Here is an 18,835-nt window from a genome sequence, read left to right as displayed (position 1 = left end):
TGTGTTTTTTAAATGACTGAAAACACTTTTGGTTAGAGGATAATGCTAAGGAGATCAAAATTTTAAACCAAATTTGCAAACCAAATGATGTGTCACCAATAAGTAATAAGTCCGTTAATCAACACTTAAGTAACAATCCAATCATCAATAACCACTTTATTTGGTTTTAAAACTTTGATCTCCCTAGCATTATCCCTAGCGAAAAGCACTTCAAATGATTTTTTAGGATTTGCTTGCATTTTTACTAATGATTGGTTTGAATAACATTTTCACCAAAAGTGTTTTCAATAATTTTAAAAACACTTCCAAATGAGACCGTAGTTGTACTCTCAAGTTTAATACACGTACTTATCATATACATTTTAAAATAAAAAAATTATTAATTTTGTTTTCACATGTAGACATGAGAAAGGAAAAAAAAAGAGTGCAGAAATTACGACACTTCGGAGGTACAAGTTTGGTTCTCAACCAAGAAGGATGTAAGGATATCACAAGTAATTCAACTATCCAACAACAGAACGAAGATTTAGAAGGATCAATGCTGTGCATTGCACACATCCTACCAAAATCTAATTCACTTTTACGTCTGAAAAATTGCAAAAATGCAGCCAAAGTACGTTCAGTTTCGTTCACTTATAAGGGAAAAGGAGAGGCGTCTTGACGATTAGTTCAAGCATACGAATGATGTCTATGGCGATCCTTATCCCGGGAAGAATACGAGGAACTGTCATAGTCACGATCGCGTGATGAGTGATGCCTCGATTTGTCTGAATGCCCCCTGAATCATTTGCTCTATCCTTTGAACGACGACTCCGATCCCTGTTTCTGTCCCTCTCGGCCTCCTCTCGATCTCGTTCTCGGTCAGAATCCCTGCCCCTATCACGATCCCGAGCCCGTATTCTGTCCCTGTCCCGGTCCCTTTCCTGTGGTACCGAGTGGGACAGGACGGAACGCAGTGGGACGAGACATTCCGTCCCATATCTGGTGCGCCAAATTGATTGAGATACATCGTCCCATAAAACGAATTTTAGTCATTTTTTGGTTCCACCTTACCCCTGGAACGACTTGTTCCAACCCATGTGACAAAAAATTATAATTTTTTTGGACAACAATACCCCTTCTCTTTTTCTTTAATTCCACTGTCTACCCTCCCTCTTTCTCCCATAGCCTCCCTATCTCCCGTAGCTTCATTACCCTCCCTCTCTCTTGTAGCCTCCTCCTCCACCACCAACCCAGCAACCCAAAAGCAATCATTTTTTCGTGAAAATCACTCTTTGTTGTGGACAAGGATAGTGATGAAATGTCCAGATTCAGTTTGAAAGAGCAAGAGAAAGACCCTGATTTATTGTAATTACAACTCTTTGGGAAAACAAAGATACTGATTTTTTGGTTTTGATGATGATGATGCCAGGACGACAACAGGCTGGTTTTGCTCAAAACTTTTGCCATCGATGATCGATCGATCGATCTCTAAATTCAATTTCCACCAAAACCCCCAAACAAACAAACACCAAACCCGGTTCTGTCGCATAGCAGAGAGGAGACCACGGCTGCCGGTTCAGTCCCTCCGCGCTCTACCTTCTTCTCCGACGCTCCGATAAAGCCTCTGTAAATTGAAAAAAAAAAACAATTTGGGATTTTTTTCTGTGTTTGGTTTGAAGAGAAAGAAATTAAAAGAAGAGAAATATGGGTTTGAATTGAAGAAAAAGAAAATGAAATGAAGAGAAGGTATGGTTTTGATTTTTACTAGGATCAATCTGGGCATGCGAAGAACAAGAAACATATGGAAGAAGAGAAAGTAGAGAAACGGAAGAGAGAGAGAGTCAAATAAAAAGGTAAGTTAGTCATTTAATCCTGTTCTATTCTGTTCTATCTTGCTAGTATCAAACATGACACGAAATCTTTGTTCTGTCCCGTCCTGTTCCGTTCTGTTCTATCTTGCCAATATGTAAAGCCCATCTTCATCTTTTGGGTTGGATTACATTTTGTTTTACCTTGTAGTTTGACTCAATTTGTATGGACTCTATTTTTTTTATTTTGTATATTTTTGTTGTTCAACAATGCTGACTCACACTCATTGGTGTAACATCTTATTTGCTAGGCTATTGTGATTTTCTCACAGAGGAAAAGTTGCTGCAAGCAGTAAAAGTTGGGCAGGTTGTTACTTCTTTTAAGTATGTAGTCTACGTGCTGCACGAGTTATATTATTTTCAGCGTTCTGTAATTTTTTATGTTGTTTGTTGTTCTAAACTTTTGACCTTTTTTTTTATTGATCTTTGTTATTTTTGTTTTGGGGGTATCTGATAGGCCAAGGTTGCCAAATCTTGGTTGTACTTTTTTCCAAGGCATGGCACATTTGAAACTTTGAATTCTTGAGTTTATACATATTTTAGTTCTCATTAGTTAATGCTCAATATTTGGCCTTCTGTTTTGAGATTAGAATGAAATCATTCCAATTTTTTGGTGTATTTTTAAGTGAGGTTTGGGATATAGTATAGTTTGGCATGTGTGAGTGACACTCTGCCTGAGGTTTAATTAGCTTATCAAATCTTTTTAACCTCCTTACTCTGTATAAATTTTGATTTAAATAAGGCATTTAGGATTGTTTTTAATTTTTTTTTTTAAATAGGATTTAGCATGACACACCCAGACCCGGAATGTCCACTAGGACTCTGAATCGATCTGTGCTGGCCAACACCTGGAAGGTGATGAAGCCATAAAGTGAGATGATGTGGAAATATTGTGAATAAATTTAAACCTAAAAGTGCCTAAATACCAGAGTGCACTGGTGAGCGGGAATAAACTCACTTCTCACGTGACGTTAGAGCATAAGCAAGTACAGAAGAGTGAATTAAGAATCGTACCCTCGAATAATCTTCAATACTAAGAATTGTCACGATTCCTCGACGATAAGAAAGCTCAGCTAAGAAGACCTGGGGAGGAAGACAAGACAAAGGTGAGTGGCCCAGTAAATGAAATTTTAATAGAAATCATGTAAATTTCTATAACCCATCACTACAACACCTGTATAATTTCTAGACTTAGAATATAAAAATATACATCTTTATATACATATATCGATTCAAGTCATGCTTCACATATTTATAATCATATGTTAACTTATTGCATATTCATCACGTCTGCTAGCTCATCACGTATTCACCACATATGTTAGCTCATCACATATATTCATTATATATATGCTAGCATTTCATCATATATCCCATCATAATTATATGCTAGCATCTAAGTTGAAGTCACCTCTAGTGATATATCGACATATTCATATCTCATCACATATCTCATCCATCATGGCTAGCATGTAAGTCGGAGTCATCTCTAGTGACCTATACGACATATTCATATCTCATCAATCATGGCTAGCATATAAGTTAGAGTCACCTCTAGTGACCTATACAACATATTTATATCTTTTCACATATCTCATCAATCATGGCTAGCATGTAAGTCAGAGTCAGCTCTAGTGACCTATACGACATACTCTGCACACAAGTCGGAACCATTGAAAATGTCTGTACGACAAGACTGGGTGTAATATAGTTATGCTCAATTCTACACACTCAAGATAGCCATGCGATAAATCGCTAGTCACCTACGAGTCGGAACCACCTATGGTGGTCTGTACGATAAGACTGTGCACCTAAATTGGATCCAATGTGAGCATAGGGTGTGGGATGTAACATTATAAATAGGCATGTACCATATCTCTGGCTAAATCAAAATCACCCGGGGTGCAAGTTTATAAGCTTTAAATGCATCTAATACAACATGTATGACTCATAGGCAACCTGTACGACAATGCCGGAATTGCCTATTATTGCAACTTATATGACAGTGTCGGAGTTGCTAAAAACGAAAATGTAGTTATATCATAACCCCATCAATTCAACTAATACCGTATACTTACTTGAACTTACCTGAATTTACCTGTGTGTCCTGCGTTCACTTTTGCACTTCAGAGCTTTCACAACACCACAATTATATATATATATATATATATATATATATATATATATATATGTAAACAATTCAACTCATCGTTTAAGCATTATTCAATAGGTATGGCATTTTTAAAGCATAAATCATTTAATTGCATTTTCTAGGAAAAACATCAAGCGTATACATATATACTTAAAACCAAAAGTCCACACACATTGCTCAATTCCTTAAATAAGGCTATGGTCTCGATTATTTAATCTCATTTCTTATATAGTTGCATCTAACGTCTCGTTAGACTGCCTACTACCCTAAACAGGGATCAAGCCATTCGTAGTTTGCAATAATAATTTATAGTGATACGCATATGGATAGATCACAATGAAATCTAACTAAACCATCTCATAGTAAATTATAACGTATAAATATATATATATATATATATATTTATGTCATGACATAAATTTCTCAGTTTTATTTAAAAGCATTTATATAATTATCAATCATGAAACATATGATGAGCAAGGAAAGATCCACTCACCTGGAGTCCGCGCTACAACTTCCTAGCACGAACATCAAGGCGTCCCAAACGATCGGCGCCTCTGACCAATTATCAAACCATATCTCAGAATTCTCGTTAATACAATACATAACTTACATCGCACATAAGTCTACGCAATTCGGTCCAGAAGATCTACAACTCAGATCTCTGATCCGTAACTTTCAAGGATCCACATTATACTTATAGAATAACATACTAAATTTTCGAAACGATCCAACCGTCGGATCTCCGCCAATTGCCAAAACTAAGTGGCGGTTAACATTTTATTTTACGAACTTACCAATCCAATTCGAGAAGATCCGTACGTCGGATTCCCAATCCGTAAGTTCCTATATTCCTAAAAAATTATGAATAATAACCTAGTAAAATTGGATGACGATCCAACAGTCGGATCGTTGATTCATATAATGGCATATTAACGTATCTTAGAGAATTTTGGCTCTAACAATCAATCTACGTCATTCAATTCTAAAAAATGAATTCAAGACATCACATATAGCCTAAAAATAGCATTGGCGGCCCTCTGGCTATGCGTCGCCGTGGGTGGTGGTTGGCCATCCCGACTCGCCAGAAAAATCAACTATCTCTAAAAATTACTAAAATTTGCAGATTTGAAGATCTCAATGAGTAGAACAACTTTCATACCTGTGACCAAGGCCAATTTTGCTTGAAAATGCTCCAATTTTATCAAAACCCATCGGAAACCCTAGTTTTGGGTGTGATTGATTCGTCCTCTACTCAACTCCACCGCCCCAACCAACAATTGGGCATTGTTTCTAGGCTCAAGGAAGTGTATGGGTAGTGGTAATTGAAAGAAATTGTTTCAGAAATGGTAGATTTGGAGCAAAGATCTCACGGCACCCGTGTGGGTGTTCTTCACGAAATCACAACAAAACTCGTTGATTTTTGGGTCGAATTGGATGCTGGGATATCTTGAGAGTGTTTGAGGGTGATGGGAGGTTGAAGAAAACCGAAAATTTGGACGGAAAGCCGTCGGGAAACCACCCTACAAAACCAGGTCTTCGCGCGGGTCGAAAAAAAACCCTACTGCTCCCCTCATTTTCCTTCTCCCTCCTTTCCCTCCTTTCCCTCTTCTGGTTGGCCATCCTCTCCTTCTCTCTTCTCCTAATTCGCCCTCTCTTCTTCTTCCAGGTTGGGCAGCTTTGCCCAATCCCTTTTTTTTTCTTTTTTCCTCTGTTTTTCCTCCGACTCTCTTCTTTCCTTTTCCCTATTCTCTCCTTCTCTCTTCTCCACTATGCTATATATATATATATATATATAAGTATTTTTGTTTCTGTTTTTCCTCCCTCGGGCGATCCGGCCCTGTTCCACCCACGGTCCCTCCAGCAATTCATCCCGCTGGAGTTGCTCTAAGCTTTCCAGTTTCCATTTACTCACCAGGTATTAAAGGCAGTAAACAGAATTAAAAGCTGGCTTATTTTGTCCTGTGGTTGATGCATCGGTCAGAGGGTTGTTGGGGGAGGAGAGGAGGGGGACAGAGGGACTGACAGATTGGAGAGAGATGGGAGCTACGGGTGTGGACTGAGTGAGAGAGAGATTTAGGTAGGTTAGGGCCTATGCGATTTTCTCTGATTTTACAGAGAGAGATGGACAGGGAGAGAGAGAGAGAGAGAGAGAGGAGAAAGCATGGCTGTGTGCATTTGGCCTTCCTTTCCCCTTTCTCAAACCCTGGCAGCCAGAACCCCAAAACTGAGCTGATCTCTTCAATAGCATCGGCTCCTGCCTCCATTTCTGTAACTCGGAGCTTCCTCTCTCTGGGGTTTCAAAATTATGGGCTTCCATCATTTCCCCAACAATCCCAGAGCCTCCATTTCTCCCGCTAAGCAAAAGAAAATTGTTTGCAGTCCGCCACTGCAGTCGGTTTGGAAGTTTTGATTAGTTGGTTGTTTTTAATGGGGCATTGATCAGATTAGGGTTCTTGGTTTCTGGCGAGGGAAAATTCTTTTTTATATTTGACATTATGTCTGGAAGTGTTTGATTTACTTAATTTGGGTTTGCTTACTCTAATTTAATTTTTTATGGGTTATTTTCTTTTGAGTTGATTTTTGGAATTTGAATGCAAGATGCAAATACTTTCTTTCAAATTTGGTATTAGTACCATTTATTGATTTTTGATTGGGTGCAGGAACTGTGCGAAACAAGTGTATTCGGGTATGGATTCTTAACCTTGGCTATTTCATTGACTTGGATTAGTGTCAATTAATCCAATTTTTTGTCATGATTTTCTATTTGGAATTATTATTATTTTTTTTTAAATTTTTTTTTATGAAACTTAAGTATAGGGTTTTGACATGTAGGTGGATTTGACACAGCTCATGCTGCGGCTAGGTAAAAAGACTTCCTCGGTTGTTTTGCTTGGATTTTCGTACTGTTTGGGTCTAGACCACATAAGCACAGTGGCTGTAGGTTTGAACTTTGAACTAAGAATTGATGCAGTTTTGGATTCTTAATTTCTTATGGATAATCCAATAGAATTAATACTGAAAATTTACCAATGGATAACACTTCGAAGTTGATTGTATAATGTAGTTGTCCTTACTCTATAATAATTTCGATTTTTCGTATAAAGTTTGTTACTTTGAAGTATACCTATATAGTACTTTCTCTTATATATGATTTGTATAATCATGTTTTTTGCACGTGCAACAATCTGATTGTCGGTCTTTCAACATGTGAGAATCACTGTAACAGTGCATTACCCTGTGTAACCCAACTAATATAATATTTTGTATATCTTTTGCAAACAATGAGTTGACATTCGAAGTGATTGAGAAACTTTGGTGGGCTTAATCAATAATAATTTCAATTTTTCAGTATAATTTATGTTACTCAAAGTATATGCGTAGAGTGTTTCTTCTTATATATGGATTAAGTGGATTTTGATTGATTTGCACCGTGTTCATTTGTCTGTGTTTTGGTTGCTTTCTGCCCTTTGCTTCTCAAGAAACCAAATGCAGGTTCCTTTTTCGTTTCTTATTTACATACTCTTTTAATGAATGTCCATAATTTAGGCTTTTGATTTCTGGCTGGTGAATGTGTAATTTGATGGTCAATCTGAACTGCATTTGTAGTTTAGCAGTAGGTTATGAGGTGGTGGACTACTCTTGGGAACTTGCATAATACTGAGTGGGGTATTCTGCTCTGGTTTTCTTCATGTTTCAGGCGGTTGCTACTTTAGGGACTTATGACAGCATTAGAGATGGGAAAGAAGGTGATATGTCAAGGGTAATTTCGTTATCCGTTCAATTTTGATGGTGGTCCTTATCTTTAGTTATGTTTATTTTCTATGTTGTATATATCCATGTACATATGCGTGTGTATGTGTAGATTGATCATCTAACAAAAAAACATGCTAAAACTATACATTGGTTTTCAAATGGCATGCTTGATTCGTTCAAAAGGACCAATGAATTAACTGTTCTAATCAATAATTCCCCACTTTGAGAACTTGAGACCTTGGACTGATATGCATTTCTGAGAATTTTTTTTATAGAATATTTAAAGGTGGTTTTAAACTTTTAGTGTAATTATAAAAGTATGGATCTTTGATTCAATATAAATTGCTGTTTATATATGTGAATTCAAGAGGGGAGCATTTGTATGTGGAGGTAATAAGGAGGGGTGGCTTTGAGAAGCTTTGGCTATCTATTTTATCTGTAGTTCTTCATTTCGCTTCGAATTTGCTCCAATTTCCTCTTATCCTTTGTTTGGTTCCTTAGAAACTGAAATGATAGGAAAAGAAAATGTTTATCTGTTTATTTCTCTGACTGTTGCGAGATCTCCATGTACCTCTTTGAAGGTACCCAAAGAAAGATTAGGTTTTTGTTAATTTTTCTAATTGGAGTTGCTAATTTTTTCGATTTTTTGATTGATTTTGTTGAATTTGATTTGATATTTGATATTAATTTTTAAATGTTTGTTTACGTGGCTGATAAGTTGTTATGTACATGTATTTTGTGTAGGAAGTTGGTTTGATTGATTAAATTTGATACCTTTGAACCAAAATTGTTTTGCTTTCAGAGTTTCAAAAATCTGCAGTAAGGGTTGGAGTAATTGAAACTTATTTCAGGCACAATAGATTATTGAAATGGTTGTCAAATCTGTTGGTCTTTGTTTTTGGGTTTAACCAATAATTTTTTGGTAGATATAATGTTGGTCATGCAGGAAGAAATTGCTTTTCTGATTCGCAACATTTTTTAATTGTGAGAATTTATTTTGACATGATTGGAAGTGACTTTGGTTAGAATTTGGGTTTGCTGATCATCTTTACCAGTTATCCATCTCGTTTTGATGGAGAGCGTAGATTCGGTGTTGACACGGATGGGTATTATGGAGGACCCTGTGCGCTCAGTGGTGACTTTGGCGATAAAGATGGAGCTCCTGCTGATTTCAAGCCTTCTTTCGGGGTAATTTTTCTGTTGCCAGTAGTTTCTAATATTTTACCGTTTGGAAGGTAGGAAAGCAATTGGCTTTGTTCAGCAACGGAGCTCACTATTTTTGGAAATTTTGATAGTCTGTTATCTACATCCATGGAGCTTTTTACTGATGCCTTCATAAACTTAAATTTTTACTGCCCATTTGTGTCACATGACTAGAATATTTACTCACTTTTGGAATACGATGCATAGTCTAACTTGAAACTGACTCATAAGACGAGCTGTAATAGTTCTCTTTTTGGACTTTGACTCATCTTCCTTTCTTCTTACTTGCCATGTCTTGGCATATATTGCTGCACATCGTCTGAAAACCTTAAAATATATATTCGCTTATTGCTTTTGTATTGCAAGGCCCTGGTTCTTTTTGTTTGGTTGCTAAGAAAATGAAAACTTTTGTTTTTCGGATTAGCTTAGAAGCTCAAATTGAATATTTTTTTGCTGCTGGTACTGAGGAATTTCAAAACGCAGCCTTTTTTTTTTTCTCTTAATCAAGTTCTCATATGGGTTTCCTTAGATCGCAGTAACTTTTGTGGGGAAAGGGTTAAAGGGTTTTAATCGGCAGAGCTTTTAGCTTTTATGGATGCCAAGAAAACGAGCAACTATCATATGCCCGGTTTGTAATTAAAGCTTGCATTCCAGGAACAAAATCTTTGATCACTAGAAGCGGAGTTGAATTAAAGGTACAAACGGTGCAAGGGGAATATGAACAGGCATTTATCCTTTTGGTTATTTGGATTCCTGTTTTTTGATACTTATAGTTTCAATCTCTTGCAGACTGTTCTGTTCAGTGATATGTTCTGATCCTAAACTCGATTCACACCGTTTCAATGATATTCTTAATGAGGCAATAACTGCAGGTGCGTATGTTTATTAAGCTCCAGTTTCATAGTAATTTTGGTTCATGTTTTTATGCTTGGATATAATGTTTGTATTTATCTGATTGAAGGATTACATGGATTTCAAATCATTCATTGGACATAGTCATTTCAGTTTCAGTTATTACATTAAATCTGATCATTTCGTGGATTATATTATATCTTTATGGTTCTAACAAATCTGAGCTTATTGTCAAAATGTGGATTCATTCTTTTAAATCCTTATATCCAATTGAAGTCTTTGTCTCTTTATCTTTAAGAAAAAAGAGCGAAAACTCCAGTCCTTCTACCACAAATTTAAGTATCAATGTTACTGGGAATCATCTTTTTCTAAGTTCAGTCCTGGCTTACAAACCATGGCCGATTGGTTCTTAAAGATACTTAAAATACAACCACAGGTGATGAGATTCACTATGAATGTTAAACCAGATGGCCCTTTTAGTCAGTTCCTTAGAGTTAAGAGATGCCTCATTTTGAAGAAGCTGAGATCCCCAGGCTTAAGGAAGTGAATCAGGCCTTACTCACAAGCAATAAAAGGACATGATATGCTAGGTAAAAAGAGTTGGAAATGTTTCGTAATTTATTGCTCCTAATCTTCTTTGGCTTGCATAAGATTTACCACTTCTAAATAAATTTTAAGATCAGCTCCTATCCATGTTTGTTTAACAATGTTATATCATTCATTGTATAACTTCTCAAAAATCATGCATAATTCTTGGTGAACTTGGTTTGGTTTTCTTTTATTTAGGAATGGAGTGAGCGATTCACAGTTTGGATCATTTAGGTTTTTCTTTGTCAAGTTAAATTTTCTTTTATTCAAGTATGCTAAGTGCTTTAGATTTCAAATTTTGTGTGTTAAATATCAGGATAGAGAAACTTTTCTCTAAAACACCATCTGATGTTGATGCCTAATTGTCTTTTTATTTTTCTTTTCTGTGTCAGTGGAACCAGCAAAAGTTCACTCTCTGGAGTTGCTCCACTTGAAGCAGTAATATTTGATATTGATGGAACGCTGTGTGATTCGGATCCAATTCATTACTATGCCTTCCGTGAAATGCTACAAGAGGTAGAGTATTAGTCTTCTCTTTTTGTTTGGTCTTTTCCTTGTTCTTACGAGTTGTCGGGCAATAAATTTACCTATTGTTAACTACATTCATATTGCACTGTGAAAAGTACAAAAGGTGCATCAACCGTATTATGAAAGTAGCTCATACTTTTTATAAGCTTTATATACAACTGAAAGGTGTACTGAAGTGGGACAGTTAACAGATAGGTTTCAACGGAGGTGTTCCGATTACTGAGGAGTACTATATTGAGAATTTCGCTGGGAAGCATAATGATGATGTTGCCAGGATACTCTTTCCTGATGACTTCGAAAGAGGCTTAAAGTTCACAGAAGACAAGGAAGCCATGTTTCGCAGGTAAAAGCTTCACTTTCTCTGTGCTGTGTGCATAGCATTTCTTTCTGGTTCCCACCTTATATAATTTCCCTGATGGAAACAGATTGGCTGTATATAAATTGAAGCCCGTGAATGGTCTCTATAAAGTGAAGAAATGGATTGAAGATCGTGGGTTGAAATGGAGAAAATCCATGACCTCATTGGAACTCATACTGTTCCCGCACCTGATATGGGCACCAATGCTCAGACCATGCTTAAATATCTATTTTTAGACGTTCAATTTCTCCATTTATTATCCAGTACTTTTACAAATTTTAAATCTAGGATTTTTTTTCACTTAGTTATTTGATGGTTTGAAATTTATGAATACAGGTTTGTGTTTTTTTGTCCAAATACTATTTCAAAGCTGAAGGAAACATTGTTCATGAATAGCACATTGTCTACAAAGACGACATAGAAGACATTTTACTTCATGTGAAAAAGAAAGGTTAGTTTAGTTCTCATTACTTTTTTACATTATTTGAAATCAAATTTGGTCACATTGAGCTTAGCTTAATCATTTTGTTGCATACATTGAACGGCTCTGGTGTTTCCTTTTGGGGGTGTTTCACTGAACAAATTCTTTTCTCTGTTTTAATTGCAGGGGTGTGTTTTTTTTTTTTTTTTTTTTTTTTATCAAATTTTGTTCGTTCTGCTTTCATGGTGTTTTGCGTTTAATTTAATATTTGCAGGCACTGCGTTTGCTTATGGGCAGACCAGTAGTGGGAAGACTTTTACCATGAACGGTTCCGAAACAGACCGGGTATCATTTATTGAGCCGTTAGAGATGTTTTTGACAGAACTCAGATGGTAATAAGCTATTTATGCTTTCTTAATTTCAAATTTATTGCTTGCTTATTGAATTTGATGCTTAATGTTTTCAATTGCATGCGGTTGGCACGACCACAAAGAGGAGACATTGTTGGCGATATCAAAGCTTCTCAAGGAATTGACCGAGGAGGACATGAAAGTACAGATTTGGATTTCATCAGCACGACCAAGATCATGAGCATTTTGATTGTCTGCAGCTCTCAGTTCTTGGTAATTCTTCTTACATTTACTCTGGTTGAATTTTTTATTTTGAGGGTTTGGAAATGGGTTTGGAAATTCAAGTTTTTTTTCTGCAATTTATATTTCCATTGAAGTTTTTGAACTGTTCTGTTTGGTTGCCAGTATGATTATTTATAGACTATTTCGCCATACGCATTTGCTACAAAATGTAAACTTATTTTAAATGAAACATGTTGAAGTCTCTTTGCATTTGCATAAGCTATTGTGTGTTGTTAAAAGAGGGGGCATCTAGCATACAACACACACGCCATGGTTGTACAATTAAGTTTGCCATGGAAGGATTTCTGGATTTCTTCAATGCCTCTCCTTCAGCCAAGCCTCTGCATTTACATGATCATTGTCAAACACTGTAGCAACTATAAGTTTGTCAAAATTTATAATTATGGTTATTGATTGCTGGAATTTTGATCGTAGTGGTCCAGATTTACTTGCTCATGATCTTTTTATTGCTTTACTGTGAAAAGATGGATAATTTACTGCAAAATATGCTTAATTTAATGCAGATTTGCTAGGTTTTTAATACAATTAGGTTAATTGGATAATGAATATTGGCGATTTTGCAGTAAGTTCAATGCTTTTTGTGTATCTACTTCTCCGTTGATTAACTTGTCAATCTTACAGGCTTAGATTCAAAACCATAATGGATTCCCCTTTTAACACTGGACCTCTCTGAAAACTCTCTAATCATCATTGATTGCAGACTAAAATTTAATGCATTAAATTTCCTTCCTCTTTCTTCTCCAAATTTTCAGGTCTCCACAATGGTTCAGGTTGTCGGCATTATTCCTTCCTTGCACGCAGCTACTAAAATTTCCGGTAGTGCCCAAGGTATAGTGACAGTTGCCAGTAGATGGCATGCGTTAATGACATGTAGTTCTAATGATTCACCGCATAACAGAAGTTCAGACAGTTTGGTGAACTTTGAGGCTGCCAACAGATTGAGCTCACTGCATACATGTTACTCTGAGAGTGATTTGGAGTCAACGGATTATGTTCATGTGCCTACAAATTCCCAGATGGCTTCACATATGGCTTCATACCACAAGAGACAAGCTTTTGGTATGCATCAGCTTATGCTGTTTCAGTTTTACCCGTTCATATTAAACCTTAAATTTCAAGCATTCTGTTTACCATTTTTGTGTTTGTAAAGATGGCTCTTTTGGTCGTCATTTATGGTTTTCGTTTGTTCATTTCCCGTGGTTCAGTCTTACTGGTTGTTGATTGTGGCTCATACTCTATTTATATTTCTCTGTAAACTGCTAATTTTGGAATATACTATCGTTTCCTTGCTAGTACATTAAAATGAAAATATGAAAAGTAGTCTCAATCTCGCCCGAGGGTGTTGCAGGTCGATTCGATCCTGTAAGGCACTTCGTTTAGGGCTATCTGAGGGAGAGAGGTGTTGGGTGTCTGAGACAAAGGGGTTTTAAGGATTAGGTTTGGATCGGATTTCAAGGATTAGGTTTTGGTGGGATTTGAATGATTAGGTTTGGGTTTTTGTTTGTGCGATTGGCAGAGAGATGAGGGGGGTCTAAGATAGGATTAGGAGATTTGGTTTAGGGTTTGCAGGTCAGAGATAGGGGGTGTCCGAGAGAGATGTGGGAGGATTTAGGCGAGGGATTTCAGGGATTTGGTTTTGGGTTTGTTTTCTTTGATTTGCACAGACAGAGAGACGGGACAGGGGTGAGAGAGATGGGAGGATTTTCTGCAAGGGTTGAAGGGAACAGGCAAGGGAGGTATGGGTTTGTTGTGATGGGGTTTAGTAATTTTCAATATTCTTTCACTCTTTTTAATCTGCAAAATCAAATTACCTATGGAATTTATAACATGCAATCAGTTTCTTTTTTGTTGAGTTCAAATAATGTTGATTGTGCTGTTATAAAGCTCTTTTTTATAGCTAGGTTGAAAATCATATCGATATATTCTTTAGTTGGTCCTTTTATTTTTGTGTGAAATTATAATGGAATTGCAAGTCAAAGTATATCTTAGATTCTTGGTTGCATACTCATCTTCCCACAACTATTATATTGTCTCTTGACTAGATGAATTTTTGTAATTTCCTGGATCTACGGTTACAATGCTTTTAATAATTTCCTAGATCTATCCTTTTTGTTTGTACATGATTATGTTGAATGTTTTTCGGGTTAAATGTGTCTTGTTTATGTAGTTAAAGCTGGTGCATTCAAGTCTCGCAGCATCGTGCGCGCATATTACTAGTCCTATCTATACATGAAGGGATATTTTGTGTGATCTATATTTCACATTGTATTTAAACGATCTAAATGTGTACACGCATGCAGAGGCGGATGCACATTACACATTAGGACCAAGTGATCTCAGGACCATTCGAAGTCTAGGAAATATACATGTGAACGTCTTCCAACAACCCTCTGTTTATTTGGTACATGTTTTTTTGTGTTCACCAAGTATTTGATGTAATGTTTGCTATGCATGCCTCGACAAGTTGAGCTGACATCACTTGACAAATTCTCTCGATATCACTCATCAGATTGTTTTGGCATATGTCGATAGGTGATGACATCTACGCAACATAGTTTAGTTGACGGTAACAAACCTATTAGTGTTCCATGAGGTACCTTAGTAAATAAACTAATTGTTTTTTGCATGTTTGTTTCTGTCTAAAAACTTGGAACTTTTAACATTGAAACTCCCTGAAGTCCAAATCTTAAATCCGTCACTGCACGTATATATGTGTGATTGAGATTTTAATAAGGTTGCAATGAGATGGTCAGCAGCAAGCATATTTACCCAAGAAATTGTTGATAAATTTATCTAAAGTTGATACCTGATCGTGATATACCATTTAATTTGATGCATGCTTTCGTGATAATATTGACGTCATTCTGGTGACGCCAACTAAACCGCGGTAAAAAGTCTTGTCTAAATAATTTGCTATAGACTAAGCTTTATCCATAAACATATTGAAGTCAACTTTTATACCCAATTATTTGTTTCCCACACGCCATACAATTCAAAATTTTCCAAAGTCTAACTTTGAAGAAGAAATTAGGAGATTGACTGCTCTTATCAACAGCGTTACACATAACATCTAACTGCTAGCTACTTCTTATATAGAATTATGTAGAAATTTACATATCTCGCACCAACGAGAAATATTGGATGCGAGAATCGAACTTGAATTGCGGTTAACTACATGCACGCCCTTATCAACCGAACCAACCCTCGTAAGCAATTTCAACAATTCAGTTTGATTTGGTTCGATTCCATTTAGTCCTCAAACTAGTAAACCAATCTATTTGATGAATGTTTTTATTTGGTTATTTCAGTTCATAAACAAATTGAGCAAATATTGTGCGTCATATCATTCTCACTAATTTGGTTTAGAAATTAGTAATTCATGAAACATTTTCTTAAAATTTAGGAAATTATTTTAATTTTATTTCTTCATTATTTTAATTTGGTTTAGAGAATCTTCTAAAGCATTTTCGATACAAATTTACTAGTCGGCGGGCTGTTGGAACTGGGACCGGCATCGTATATTCCAAACAAGGACAAGGATTGTCTGCCTCCTTGTTCTCATGTCCTTCTATATACCATCCTGTTTGTGTGGTCACGGTTAAGTCACGTCAATATTTTATATTACTATTTATTTTGTCTTATTATCTCTATAAAAAAAACAATATAAAATGTTGACGTGACTTAACTGTAACCACACAAAATAAAAGAGTACAGGAGGGCATGGAAACAAAAAGGGCAGACAATCCTTGTCTTTCAAACAAAAACTCGAATTGGTCTCCGCCTAGTCAGCCAAAATCGCCAACTACTAATCGGTCAAATCGCCAACCCTACTAATCAGTCAAATCGCCAACCCACAACCTTTCCAAATGCACATGTGAAGAATATTCATTATTTCCAACCACATAGGAAAATCAATCAACTAAGGTCATCTCTAACCGAAGGGTCCAGAGGGCTAGAGGGCCGAAAATAGCCCTAAAACCGTCTCCAACTGAGGGCTAGGCCAGAGGGTTCTGGAATCTGGGAGGGCCCCACGGGATCAGAGAGGGCTGGAGGGCTGGCTATTTTTTTTTTATAGTTTTGTTATTCCTGTCGGTTATAACCGACAGGAATACATACTATTATTTAATATACTAAATAATGGTGTATTCCTGTCGGTTATAACCGACAAGATTGTTTTAAAAAAAATTCAAATGAAACGGCTACTAGCCGTTGCATTTGATTTAAAAAAAAAAAATTTTTACATTATTATTATTATTTTTTATTTACAAAATTTTTCATATAACTTCTATTTTTTCCTATAACTTCTATTTCACAAAATTTGTTTCATATTTTTTTTAAATTCTATTTTTTTCCTATAACTTCCTAAGCCATTATACAACATTAAGTTAAATTAAGTAACATGAAACAACATTAAATAAAATTAACCAACATAAAAATTATACAACATGAAACTTAAACAACATTTTAGTTGTAGTTTTTAAATAATAAATTATGTTTGGCCCTATGACCCTTTGGCCCTCGGTTGGAGACGGTTTTTGGTGATAGGGCTAAAACGAGCCCTCTGGCCCTCTGGGCCTCGGTTGGAGATGGAGGCAAATATGGCCATGTACTGTTCATTAAAATATTAATATCTTGGAGAATCTTGGAGAGCCAGAGGGCTAAAACGAACCCTCTGGCCAGCCCTCGGTTAGAGATGGTCTAATGTATGGAATAGTCCTCATTTTTTACCAAAAGAATAGAAATCTTTTTTTTTTTTAAGTAAAAGGTTTGTACATATATATATATATATATATATATATATATATATTACCAACGAAATTTTCTTAAAAGTGGAATATTCCACTCCACCATCTCATGTCCACGGTTTAATTCATAGGCCAATGTTATAAAATATTATGTTAAAAATATATAGTGACTAAAATTACAACGGAAGAGGATCCTCTCGGGATTTACTTTGTGGGAATCCTAGGCATCCCCATATGCTAGCTGTTTATCGTACGTCGTGCGGCTAGTTTTCGTTAGGTACTATTTGTGTTTAATTTTAAATAAAAAAATGTCAAATAATTTATGAACGCATGATGCACGATGAATGACTCAGATATGAGGATCCCTAGGATCCCCACAATTTGGATTCGGATGGGATCCAAATCCTTTCTATACATGAAGGGATATTTTGTGTGATCTAGATTTCACATTGTATTTAAACTATCTAAACGTCTACACGCATGCAGAGGCGGATGCGCATTGGGACCAAGTGATCTCAGGACCATTCGAAGTCTAGAAAATATACATGTGAACGTCTTCCTACGACCCTTTTCTTTTATTTGGTACATGTTATTTTGTGCCTATCAAGTGTTTGATGTAATGTTTGCTATGCATATCTCGACAAGTTGCGCTGACATCACTTGACAAATTCTCTCGATATCACTAATCAGATTATTTCGGCATATGTCGACATGTGTTGACATCTATGCAACATAGTTTAGCTGACGACAACAAACCCATTAGTGTTCCATGAAGTACCTCAGTTAATAAACTAAATTTCTTTACGTGTTTCTGGCTTTGTTTCTGTCTAAAAACTTAAACTTTTAATATTGAAATTCCCCAAAATCCAAATCTTAAATACGTCACTGGACGTATGTACGTGTGATTGAGATTTCAATAACGTTGCAATGAGATGGTCAGCAATCAGCAGCAAGCATACCCAAGAAATTGTTGACAAATTTGTCTAAAGTTGATAACCTTTTTTTTTTTTATATATAGAATATAAAGTTGATATGTCATTCTGGTGACGCCAGCAAAACCGCGGTAAGAAAAATTTCCATAAACATATTGAAATCAACTTCTATGGAAAAAAAAAAAAAAACATTGGAGTCGAGTCGCTTAAGTTTATTCCCAAGTATTTGTTTCCCACATGCCATACAATTCAAAATTTTCCAAAGTCCAACTTCGAAGAAGAAATGAGGAAATTGGCTACTCTTACTATCAGCGTTACGCATAACATCTAACTGCTAGCCAAGGTCTAAAATATCGATGATATCGGAAATATTGGTAATTCAAAAACACGAAAATTTCGATGGAAATATCGGGATATTATTGATATCGATAAAAATTGAATAAAAACCACGGAAATTGTAAGAAAAACTTGGAAATTTTTATTGAAACTTTGCAGGATGTTTATTTAGTCAATTATCTATTAGTTTATTACAAAAAATTGGAAGGAAATGCATTGCATGATGGATTTAACTGATGTAAGTTGATTATATGGCGAGCTGACAAATATTGTGAGTGTAGAAAATATGTAGTAATTAATGAAAGAAGTTTAAACACACCATAATCATTTATATATAATGAATTAGTACAATATTTTACACTTTATACATTGTATGGTAAGATACATGAGTGACTTAATACCACGTAGAGTTCTTATCAAGGTCTAAAATATCAATGATCAGAAATATCGGGATAATATAT

General features: G+C 35.9%; 1 protein-coding gene and 1 long non-coding RNA gene across 26 annotated transcripts; one reads left to right on the top strand and one right to left on the bottom strand.

Moving 5' to 3' along the window:
* Positions 1-360: 360 nt before the first annotated feature.
* Positions 361-5,307, bottom strand: LOC108170931 (uncharacterized). The gene is made up of 4 exons (XR_011573976.1): positions 5,165-5,307; positions 4,499-4,559; positions 2,865-2,933; positions 361-1,606 (listed from the first exon to the last, which is right to left on the bottom strand). It is a non-coding gene; the product is annotated as an uncharacterized lncRNA (long non-coding RNA).
* A 268-nt stretch (positions 5,308-5,575) lies between these two features.
* Positions 5,576-14,987, top strand: LOC103430493 (haloacid dehalogenase-like hydrolase domain-containing protein Sgpp). 25 transcript variants are annotated; one of them, XR_011573962.1, is made up of 14 exons: positions 5,576-5,920; positions 6,666-6,691; positions 6,838-6,868; positions 7,703-7,765; positions 8,814-8,946; positions 9,616-9,656; positions 9,751-9,833; positions 10,794-10,917; positions 11,121-11,272; positions 11,355-11,738; positions 11,983-12,100; positions 12,202-12,331; positions 13,114-13,420; positions 14,662-14,987. XR_011573962.1 is itself a non-coding variant. In XM_070809605.1 (14 exons), exons 8-10 carry the CDS (start codon positions 10,906-10,908, stop codon positions 11,706-11,708), a joined length of 249 nt encoding a protein of 82 aa, XP_070665706.1. In that variant the 5' UTR covers positions 5,576-5,920; positions 6,666-6,691; positions 6,838-6,868; positions 7,703-7,765; positions 8,814-8,946; positions 9,616-9,656; positions 9,751-9,833; positions 10,794-10,905; the 3' UTR covers positions 11,709-11,738; positions 11,983-12,100; positions 12,202-12,331; positions 13,114-13,420; positions 14,529-14,882. The 25 variants fall into 25 exon arrangements, 8 of the variants coding, with proteins under 8 accessions (XP_070665706.1, XP_070665701.1, XP_070665705.1 ...); XR_003767385.2 differs by lacking the exon at positions 14,662-14,987 and adding an exon at positions 10,250-10,403 and having other exon boundaries at positions 13,114-13,653; XR_011573964.1 differs by lacking the exon at positions 14,662-14,987 and adding an exon at positions 10,250-10,403 and having other exon boundaries at positions 9,498-9,656; positions 13,114-13,653.
* Positions 14,988-18,835: the final 3,848 nt, after the last annotated feature.

This window comes from Malus domestica, chromosome 12, assembly GCF_042453785.1.
Source record: "Malus domestica chromosome 12, GDT2T_hap1".
Classification (NCBI taxonomy): Eukaryota; Viridiplantae; Streptophyta; class Magnoliopsida; order Rosales; family Rosaceae; genus Malus; species Malus domestica.
This window is presented reverse-complemented; position numbering and strand designations above follow the sequence as displayed.

Bases quoted from the DNA above. Each gene is read 5' to 3' on its own strand.
- LOC103430493 (XM_070809600.1), top strand. From the start codon at position 12,296: ATGAGCATTTTGATTGTCTGCAGCTCTCAGTTCTTG. The intron at 12,332-13,113 runs GTAATTCTTCTT...CCAAATTTTCAG, and splicing joins TCTGCAGCTCTCAGTTCTTG to GTCTCCACAATGGTTCAGGT. The intron at 13,421-14,528 runs GTATGCATCAGC...TTGTTTATGTAG, and splicing joins CCACAAGAGACAAGCTTTTG to TTAAAGCTGGTGCATTCAAG.